The following is an 11,016-nucleotide window of genomic DNA, read 5'->3' on the forward strand; positions in this document are numbered from 1 at the left end:
ATACCAAAGGTTGGCAATGATTATGCTAAAAAAGTTGCTTGGCAAGACTATGGAGGTGTACATTGATGACATGGTGGTCAAAAGCAAAGAGAAGCAGGACCACATAGCTAACATAAAGGAAGCCTTTGAGATTCTAAGAGAGTACAAGCTGAAGATCAATGCCTCGAAGTGTGCATTTGAGGTAAGCTCAGGGAAGTTCTTGGGTCACTTTGTGACCATAAGAGGGATAGAGGCAAATCCTGATCAAATAACAGCTCTGCAGAGGCTCTAAAGTCTAAGGACCACGAAGGAGGTCCAAAGGCTGACTGGAATGGCAGCAGCCCTCAACAAATTCATCAGCCGGTTCAACGACAAGTGTAGACCCTTCTTTCAATTGCTGAAAAAGAGAGAAGGATACGAATGGGGAGTAGAATGCGAACAAGCATTCTAAGACCTGAAGAAGTACTTGGCAGCGGCCCCGCTCTTGTCCACTCCTGAACCGAGTGAGTCTTTAACTTTGTACTTAGCAGTGTCCGAACATGTTGTCAGTGCAATGTTATTAAGGGACAAGGGATCCGAGCAAATCCCTGTCTACTACGTGAGCAAGACGTTGTTGGACGCAGAAACGAGATATCTGTCTTTAGAAAAGTTGGTCCTGGCATTGAGGACAACAGCAAGAAAATTGCCACATTATTTCTAGAGTCACAGAATTGTGGTTTACACAGAGTTTTCATTGAAATCTTTGCTACGAAAAGCAAATTTCTCAAGGTGAATCTCAACTAGGTCGGCGGAGCTAAGCCAATACGATATTGATTATTAGCCGCGCACCGCAATAAAGGGACAAGTGCTAGCAGACTTTGTGGTAGAATTCTCTCCAACAGTAGCTCCCCAACCTCCTATGAGAAGGAAGCAAGCAGCTAAGCTATCAGCCAGGAAGGGAAAGGCACCTACCGAACAAGATCCTCTGGAGTGGAAATTGTTCATTGATGGTTCCGCATGTAACACTAGATCAGGGATTGGGGTTGTGCTTTCCCCCCCCCCCCGATGGCGTAATGATGGAGTTGTCCCTTCGACTGGGCTTCAGTGCTTCAAACAATGTAGCGGAATACGAGGCACTCCTAGCAGGTTTGAGAAGTGCAAAGACCCTGAAGGTAAAGAGAATAAGGATGTACTGTGATTCACAACTTGTGGTGAACCAACTGTCCGGGGAATATAAGGCCCCGAATGAGAAAATGACAGCCTACGTGGAGGCCGCCAAGGATTTGCTCAACAGTTTTGAGAAGGTGTACATCAAGCAGATAAGTTCTGGGCAGAACGCTCATGTAGATTTGCTAACTTGGTTGGTTCCAGCTGTACCAACCGAGTTTAAAAGGATGGTGGCAGTGGATTATCTTGCTGAGCCAAGTATTGGAAGAAGTGTGGAATTGGTTTTGGACATGAACCAAGGACCAAGTTAGATGGATCCAATTGTGGAGTTTTTATGTGATGGGATACTCCCCACTGACAAATAGGAGGCTCACAAGATAAAAACAAAGTCTGCATGGTTTTGGCTATCTCTTGAAGGGAAGTTGTATAGGATGTCCTTCACGGGGCCATACTTACTTTGTGTGCGCCCCGAAATGGTGCAAAGGTTTCTCCATGAGATTCATGAGGGAACATGTGGAAGCCATATTGCGGGCATGTCCATTGCCCACCGAGCGATCACCCAAGGTTATTGGTGGCCACACATGCAAAAAGATGCAAAGGTGTATGTGAAAATCTATGAAAAGTGTCAGAAATTCTCACCAATGATTCGAACACCAACTGAAGATTTGGTGCCATTAACAAGTCCTTGGCCATTTGCACAATGGGGGATGGATATCGTGGGTCCACTCCACAAAGCAACTGGAAATAGAAAATTTTTGTTGGTAGCAACAGATTATTTCACTAAGTTGATTGAGGCAGAGCCATTGGCCAAGATCACTGAGCCAATGATAGAAAGGTTCATGTGGAGGAGCATTATTACCTGATTTGGGGTCCCTTATTCGTTGATTACGAATAATGGGTCCCAATTTCAAAAGAAGTTTAAGGCTTTCTGTACCCAATATTGCATAAGAAACTATTATTCAACCCCAGCCCATCCTCAGAGTAATGGGCAGGCAGAGGCGTCCAACAAAACCATCCTTGACGGGATCAAGAAGAGTTTAGACAAAGCAAAGGAGAAGTGGCCCGAAGAATTGCCACTTGTCCTGTGGGTGCACCGAACAACTCTTATGAGGTCTACAGGAGAGACCCCCTATTCATTAGCATATGGAACAGAGGCTGTTATCCCATTAGAGGTGGGTTTGCCGACCAACAGGACCACTTTGGTTGAAAGTGGAGGCAATGACAAAGCCCTGTAGATCGAGCTGGATCTGGCCAAGGAATGGAGAGAGAGGACTCTAGTTCATTTGGTCTCATATCAGAAGCAGATGATGAAAAGTTATAACAAACATGTCCACCCTTGAGAATTTGGTTTTGGAGACCTTGTGCTTCGTAAGGTGCTCGGCAATACCAAGGTGCCCAGCGAGGGCAAGCTAGGGGTCAATTGGGAAGGTCCATATTGAGTGACTGAGATAGTGGGCATTGGGGCTTATCATTTGGTGGACCTGTACGGGAACCCGGTGCTAAGGCCTTGGAATGTCCATAATTTGAGGAAGTTCTTTGTGTGAAAGACTTCAGTTTATTTTTCATTCTGTTTTAGGATGCACATCATGATTTTGTGGGAATTACGAATCAAATTTCCTTGTTTTTTATTGTTTGTTAGTTGCAAGGGGTACGAATAACACCCCCTTGAGTTATCAGATCATGAATAAGGAATTTGATTATGAGTTTTTTCAATTTTTTTCACTCCAGTCCTTTGTTTGAATACGGATCTAGAACATTGTACACCGTCTTTCCTTGCTTCATAGTGGGGAGGAAAGAGGTGTAATGTAGTGCAAAATTACGAGCAATTCAAAATCAAAAATTTGCAAGTACGAATATACTTGGTTATTTGTACAGGTATGAATAAACCTGGAATGCATACGTGAACATGCACAATTCGGCCAAATATGAATACATTTGGGCATTTGTCTAACTATGTGAAACTTAGAAGCATATATTTCCTAAGTTCAAGTAAACTTAGGGACATAGTTAAGTACGAATATACTTAGGAATTTTTCCAAGTACGAACAAACTTAGACTCTACAAATACATATAACATTGCAAGCATCGGTTTGGACAATAGCCCGACGGCCATGGCCTTGAGGACCACCATGGCCATGAGGAGAGCCATAACTACGGCCTTGACCAGGGAGGGTGAGCAAGCTACTGAGGTTGATCGGCTGGTTCTTTTCTTGGCGGATTAGGGGGCCGAAGGAGAATAACCTCTAGAGGAAGAAGTAGAGGCTTCCTCGGCTAGACGAATGGGTATGTCAGAAATCGGGGGAGTAAGAGAGTGACTGGTCCTACCTTGCATAGGATTTTAGGAAGAAGGGGCTAAAAGCTTTGGATTGTTCGTTGCTCAGGTGCGACGGTCAATGAATCCACCGTATGAGGCCCTGTAACTGAGGAGCACTTGAGCTGCTCTTGGTCGGCCCTCAAGATGAGTACCTTGACCGTTGAAGTCCAATGCACGATTGATATCTGTCACGTTGATTTGTGGGGTGATAATGTCGTGGCCCTGGTTGACGTTAGTAGCTGCAACGAAGAATGCAACAAGGCAAATTAGCAAAGTACGAATAAACTTTGAGTGTTAAAGAACACAACAAGTGAAAGAAACTAACGTGGTTGCCCAAATCCGTGAGGGGCGTGGAAACTTATCACTTGGCCATCCTCATCTCTGGGCTCGAAGTTCCCGATGATGATAAGAAAGTCGTCATCATCCCCCCGAGCAAAATCAAGAAGCTCAATGACGAGTTTTTTCCTAGAATCCCTACTCTTCAGGTAATACGTGAGGGCATCCTTGGTTCTGGAAATGTTGTAAAGATGATGAATGTCATGCAAACCTAGAGATGTGCCTAGCATCTGGTTTATGGCATTTATGCCCATAACTACATGGAAAAGTTGGCAGAGACTTGCATTGGAGATAATCTATAGTGGACTAAAACCTGGGGAAGCAGTGGTGCCAGGGGAAACCTAACGCCGCCCTCGACGATGCGACTACCAGTATATGGAGGGTGTCGTCATCAGGACACTCACGGACGGTGTCCTCAGGAGCAAGTGCAGTGGCTACGTTGTCAGGGATCTCATAGCGAGATTTGAAATTGGCCATAACCTGAGGTGTGTTACAGTGCCGTCTAAACCTCCCCATTGTTGGAAGGAATGTTTAAGAGACGAGAAAAGGGGAATCGAAAAAACCCTAAAAAGCAAGTAAAACCCTAAATCTACAACAGAGATGGGGCAAAATGGGAGCAAAGACTTACGATGTGATGATCGAAATCCCTAGTGCAGGAAGGGAAGTGATGAGAGTGCTCCAATGGCGGGTATGAACAAACCTTCTTTTTTGAAGAGGGAGTGTAAAGAGAGAATGGGGATTCAAAATGGGCCGAAAACCCAGATATACCCAAATGAGTGGGGTGGCGTATATGAAACGTCACCCCAAACGCCGTTTGGGCGTTCCGTTCCCCAAAGACGCCTGTCCGCATTTGATGTGAGCAGTACGATGTACGCCACGTGTAAAGGTAAGGGCAGGAAAAGCCTATCTAGCCCAAATGATGAGATGTTTTGTGTAACAGCCCTGATTTTTGGTCAGTAAAAATTTCGTTAAATATTTGAATTTTATTTGAATTACTTATTTTTACTTTCAGTAATCTGTCGTAATTATATTCTAGTCCTTCGGGGTCAATCGAATTAGATTCCAACCGACTACTTGGAGGAACCGAGCAACCAAACTCACCTAGTTACTAGATGAACCTTTTGAACCTTTTGCCTTTACCCTTTGGTCAATAGAAGTTAGGGTAATCTTTGTCCATTGGACAATAGGCCTCTCATTAAAATATTTTGATAAGTACAAAGCTATAGTATTATATATGTTTTAAACACATGTGCAAGTACATTTATGCATTGTTTATTGGGTATTCTCCCACCCCTCTATTGTCCATTGGTTATTAACCACTAGGGAAATTATTACCCATTGGGTAATAGCTCCAATCTTCCAACAAAGTACAAGGTTTTGTTTAAATAATCAAGTATGAATTTCCCATGTGATTTTATGCATTAAAATATTGAGGTATATCTAAACCCTAGATTTCTAAAGTACTTTATTGAATAAACTAATACAAGTACTTTATTATTATTTTCATGGGGAGAATTCTAGCCTATTATTTAATTGGGTACTTGGTACCACTTATATATTTGAATATTGGGTATTTGTACACATGTATCAAAACCCTAGATTTGTTTAGTACATAATCCATTAGTTTCTTATATCATGTGCCTAATTAGATTATTTTAAGGGGATATTTGATTTTGTAAATCTAGTACCTTGGTACTTTTTACTTATTCTTTCTTGTTTATATATATATATATATATATATATATATATATATATATATATACTGTACTACGAGAGAGAGAGAGAGAGAGAGAGAGGTGCCGAGAGGGAAAGAGAGAGAGAGGAGAGAGAGAGAGAGAGAGGAAGAAGAAAAGAAGGAGATTTGGTTGTACCTCCCATGATCTTCTTCATCTTTCAAATCCTTGGGTGTATCTTTCTTCCTAGCCAAAATCTACCTCCCAATTGTCCTTTCTTTGTTTGATTAAATCACCAAATCTTGTACAAACTATTTTTCTTTCCACCAAATCTTCCATAATCCCATCAAAGGTACAAAAATCTAGCCTTGCATGCCTAAACCTAGGAAGGAGTTGTACAAGCAAATCCATAGCCTATCTTTCAAGCTATCAAGTTGATTTAAAGTTGAGATTTGGGAGAGAGGGGGGGCCGGCCTTGAGAGATAGAGAGGGTATGCCTTGGCCTATAAATAGCAAGCCATTCCAAGTTTCAACTCACACCTTCACTTCTTGCTCCAACTTCTCTCTAGAATTCTTTTGTTCTTGCCTTGTTCTTCTTGTTCTTGAGTTCTTCTTGTGTTCTTCAAGAAACTCATCCAAAGCCGCCACTAAACCGCCACCCGACCACCCTTCGATCCAAAAAGTTTAAGTAGTAGAGTTAAGATCGAGTTTCGAGAGAAACCTTCTCTTTCGAAGCTACCGGGAGCTTTCCGTAGGAGGTTACTCCGCCCGATAGCCGACTTACCTTTCGTAGTCATCACTACCACCAAGAAGTAAGGTAGAGTCCCTCGTCCACTAACTCAACATATAGCATAGAACCGTATGTTAAAAAGTATATAAGGTTATCTATTGCTTAAAATGTTGAAATGCATAATCGCTACCGTTTGATACGAAGTATTTGTATTTTGATATTTCAAAGAAGTTATGAGCATGCATACATGAATTGCTTGTATTACTTGTGGTGTGATATGGAGTTGGTTGATCTTGTTGGATTCATGCATACTTTTGTCCTACTACGGAGTCTATGCATGTAACGAGACAAAAGAACCGAGAAAGTAGAAACATGGCACCTAGGGTGTGGTCAATGAAGGAAAATGTGTTCCGAGGAAGGAAATATTTTGAAACTACATTATGACCGATTTTGGTTGCATAATGTGAGTTGTGTGTGTGCGTGTGTAAAAGAAAGATTTGTGAAAAATCCAATGAGAACCCGGAGCGACAGAACCGAGGGATGAATTTTCGAAAACCCAAATGGGAACCCAAAGCGGTGGAACCATTGTGGGATACTCGGGAACCCGGAGCAGCGAAATCGAGCGTTTTGAATTGTGGCTTGGTTATCCGCGGAGAGGAGCCAATGCTGATGTATGCCAATGGAAACCTGGTGCAGCGGAACCATTGTAAGGATACTCGGGAACCCGGAATGACGGAACCGAGGTTGGGTGTGTTCAAAAATGATTTTGGAAATGTTGAACGGTATATGAAAATGATGACACGGTCTACGACGAGTCACGTAGGAGAAACTCAGAAGATCATGACACCAACGCTAAGTAATGAATGTGGATATGTGATTGTTATTGTCTATTGTATATAAACTTTTGTTTGTAAGTTATGGGTTAGCGGGTATGGGATTGTTCTGCTGAGCTTTTGTAGCTCATGGTGTTATATTTAGTGACCCTGACATATTATATCGGTGGCGACGCTCGTATAATGTGTCAGACCTTGTAGATGTTCAAGACGAACAGTTCACCGTGGAAGCTTTTGGAGCAGAAGAGCTTGCTAGGATGGAAGAGCAGGCAGAGTAGTATTAGGAACCCTAGTTTCCTTCCTTGTTGAATAAATGTACCCTTTAATATTGATGTATTTATGATGTAATAATGAGCTAGACTCTCTTTATTATGTAATAAATGCCTCATTAACGTAACCAAAATTTGGGGGCGTTACAATTTGCCTGGACTAAATGATGAGAATTGTACTAATTTTGTGAAACAAAGTGCAGAAGCAGAATAAATTTGCTAGGTACTTGGGAGCTTTGCTTGTCATTTAAGTAGAAATAACGAGTAAAAGCTGGGGAGGAATTGTAGGGAGGTATTCCCGAACAAGAACAAATAGGATCCGAACACGTGGTACGTGGGACCATGGTTTGAATAAGACAGGATAAGTCGCCGTGCAAGACGGTGGTCGGCAATATGGACCAGTGACATGAAAAATCACTGGTCCAAGTAGTCTGTTCGGCAAAGAGAGGGCCAAACAGGAGAAGAATTCTGGAGAAAGTAGCCTCAGATAAAAGAAATGCTCTGGAAGCTTCCAGAATAGTGGAATTTCGTAAGGAATAAAATCTCGAGAAAATAGAATCAAGGAAAGATACCCAACGGGAATGGGATGTTCAGCCAATTTTGGAAGAGAGTCCTAAAATAACTAAGGTAATGAAATGATGAGGGAATGAGAATTCAAGATATTCTGGGTTTCCTATACAAGGTAGGAAACCTAAGGAAACGCGGATACTTGGGTAGCAAGCATCTGTGAATCTACAAATATGAGGTAAACCTAGAGGTAAAGGGTACGCAATACATTGCATTATTCGATACTTCTTATTGTTATTTAGGGTTTTCTGCCAGTACGTGATACTAATTTAGGCATCAAAGGGCCTTTGCCATGAGAGGCAAAGGTGCACTCACCTCTTGTCTGCTTTGCAGATTAGAGTTTTCGACGGCTTACTAGGGTTCCGGCGAGGAGTCACGTGTAGCCGTTACACACTTGTGTTGTTCAAAGCCTCTTACGTTTTTCTCCACTTACAATTGGCGCCGTCTTTTGGAAACGAAAGAGTTCTCTTTGAAAAACAACTATGGTGGAAGAAAATCCAACGACGCCACTCGACCCAAAGAATTGGCTAGGTGGGGGAGGCGATAAATTCCCACCAGGGGTTCCAAGAAAGCCCGAATGCAGACATGGGAGGAAGGCGATAAGCAAGGGTAACCCCCTGACCGTCCTGGATGGCTCCAAGAATAGGGAGGGCAGGACGGCCACGGAGTCCACACGGAGGAGTAAATCCTGCCATGAAATGGAATCTATTGCACACTCAAGAAGCGCGCACAACAGTGGAGACATCCTCGACAAAAAGAGGGAGAAAATCAAGGAGTTTGCTCATTTGATCAAGAAACGAGAGCACGGGATTCGAGAGTTGGAACGGATCTGAGAACATCCTGAGGACTCTGGACTTTCACGAAGAAATTCCAGGGGAGACAGACATGCTATGGTGAAATACAGGAAGGCTCTTTCACGAGGCAGAAGGAGCAGAAGCAGAAGTCCTACTCCTTGGCGGAATAAAGCTTCTCCACAAAAAATGAGAAGCAGAAGTAAAAGCCGAACTCTAGAGTGGCGAAGGGCTTCTTCAAGGAAAAGAAGGAGTAGAAGCCGAAGTCTCACCCCTGAGGAGGGAGAGACTGGGAAACACCATAGGGATAGGTACGAGAGACCTGATTCCAATTGGGAAAGGAACGCTCCCAATAAAACGAAGGAACGCGATGAGGGGACCATGTCTGCAGGAGAAGCAGCACGGAAGGCCCTCAGCAATATAGCATCCTCCCCCTTTGAAAGGAGGTTGCAAGAGGCGAGACTGCTGAGCAGGGTGAAACACGGTGCGTTCATCCTCTATGAAACAAATACAGATCTCGTCGCACACATATAGCTTTACCAGCAGGCAATGTTTATGCACAACGAGGATGATGCAATCATGTGCAAGATGTTCCCATCGAGTTTGGGAACGGTGGCCCTGTCCTGGTTCCATAAGCTAGGCCTGCACTCCATACGAAGATGGAGGCAACTGGCCAAGGAATTCACTGCTCGATTCCTGACAAGCAGAAAAGCACCCAAAACTTTTGAGAGCCTCTCCATTATGAAACAGGGAGAGAATGAGCCGATCAGGGACTATGCAAAAAAATACTGGGAGACTTTCAACGAGATTGAAAGTTGCAGTGAGAAGTATGCAATAGCCACGTTCAAGATTGGGCTACCTGTTCGGGGGGAGTTACGCCAATCATTGAACATGAGTCCAGTAGGAACACTGGCAAAGCTAATGGAATGGATTGAGCAGCATGCCAAGAACGAGGAAGACATACTCTGGGAAGACGGTAAGGTGGTTGCCGAGCAAGCCAAGGGGCCTGCAAAGAAAGCTGATAAGCCAGAGCCCAAAACATACCGGGAAAGGAAGGACTATGGGCTAAGAAAGAGCCGTACAAGGAGAAGCATGCCCCAGACCCCAAGTCTTTCTTTTCAGTAACTACGGTTTAGAAAGAACCAATCTACCGAATTCTTCATCGAATAAAGAATTGCCCTTATTTCAAGTGGTCCCTGAGACTAGAAGGTGATAAAGATGCAAAGCGAGCTACGAGTCAGCATTGCAATTATCACAAGGATCGGGGACACATGACAGAGGATTGTGAGATGTTCAAGCAGCACCTTGATGACTTGGTCTCTCGTGGTTATTTGAAGGAGTTCATTCAGGAAGAACCTAAGGGTGTTGAGAAAGCAATGGAGTTGGATTACGAGCAGAATCCAAGGGGTGTAATCCATATGATAAATGGATTGGCTGCATTTTATACGAGAAATGAGGTGAGGTTGCTCCAGAGACAAGTGAAGCATGACCAACACGTCATGCAGTTGGGGAAGAAAAAAGGACGTGAAGAAGAGGTATGCAACGAGGGCATAGTCTTCACGGATGAGGACTTGGGAGGAGTTAAGGTGCCATATAATGACGCCTTGGTCATAATCCTACGAATTGGAGAGTATGACATGGAGAGGATCTTGGTGGACTCAGGAAGCTGCACGGAGGTGCAATACTATGATGCGTTTAAAAAATTAGGACTAACACAGGCAGACCTGGTGCAGTCAATAACCCCGCTGGTTGGATTCCGTGCAGGAGTAGTCTGGCCATTGGGCAAAGTGACTCTGCCTGTTTGGGAAGGAACAGTGGTGCTACAAACCGACTTCCTAGTGGTAGATGTGCCATCTTCTTATAATGCGATTATAGGAAGAACGTGGTTGCACAAGATGAGGTCAGTTTTCTCCACTTACCATCAAATGGTAAAGTTTCCCGGATCTAATGGCATTGAAAAGATCAGAGGAAACCAAAAGGTTTCCGAGCAGTGCCTGATTTCGATAATCAAGAATGCACCTAAAGCAATGTTGGTTCAAGCCATCGAGGTATTAGACCAGCCGACCATTGAGGATGTCAGAGGGAACCCCGCCGAGAAAGTTGTGGAAGGCTTGAAGAAGATTTAGATCAATGAGACTGATCCAGTAAGGCATTTCCTGATTGGGGAAAACCTGAATAAGGAAGAAGAAGAAGAGTTGGTGGGATTCGTCAAGGTGCACGTTGATGTGTTTGCTTGGGTACCCGAAGAGATGCCTGGGGTGGATGCAAACGTGATTTGTCACCACTTGAATGTAGATCCACAGCATAAGCCCATGATGCAAAAAAAGAGAAGATCAGCCGTACAACACGTAGATGTGGTTATCGAGGAGGTTGACCAT

The 11,016-nt window shown here is 43.6% G+C and overlaps 2 protein-coding genes across 2 annotated transcripts; both read left to right on the plus strand.

Annotated features, from left to right (window-relative positions):
• The first annotated feature begins 8,737 nt into the window (after positions 1-8,737).
• LOC131329551 (uncharacterized) lies at positions 8,738-9,172 on the plus strand. The gene has a single exon (XM_058362733.1). It carries the CDS (start codon positions 8,738-8,740, stop codon positions 9,170-9,172), a length of 435 nt encoding a protein of 144 aa, XP_058218716.1.
• Positions 9,173-9,529: 357 nt separating this feature from the next.
• On the plus strand, positions 9,530-10,764 carry LOC131329558 (uncharacterized). Its single transcript, XM_058362746.1, has 2 exons — positions 9,530-9,716; positions 9,845-10,764. Exons 1-2 carry the CDS (start codon positions 9,530-9,532, stop codon positions 10,762-10,764), a joined length of 1,107 nt encoding a protein of 368 aa, XP_058218729.1.
• Positions 10,765-11,016: the final 252 nt, after the last annotated feature.

Source organism: Rhododendron vialii, chromosome 1a (genome assembly GCF_030253575.1).
Source record: "Rhododendron vialii isolate Sample 1 chromosome 1a, ASM3025357v1".
Lineage (NCBI taxonomy): Eukaryota > Viridiplantae > Streptophyta > Magnoliopsida > Ericales > Ericaceae > Rhododendron > Rhododendron vialii.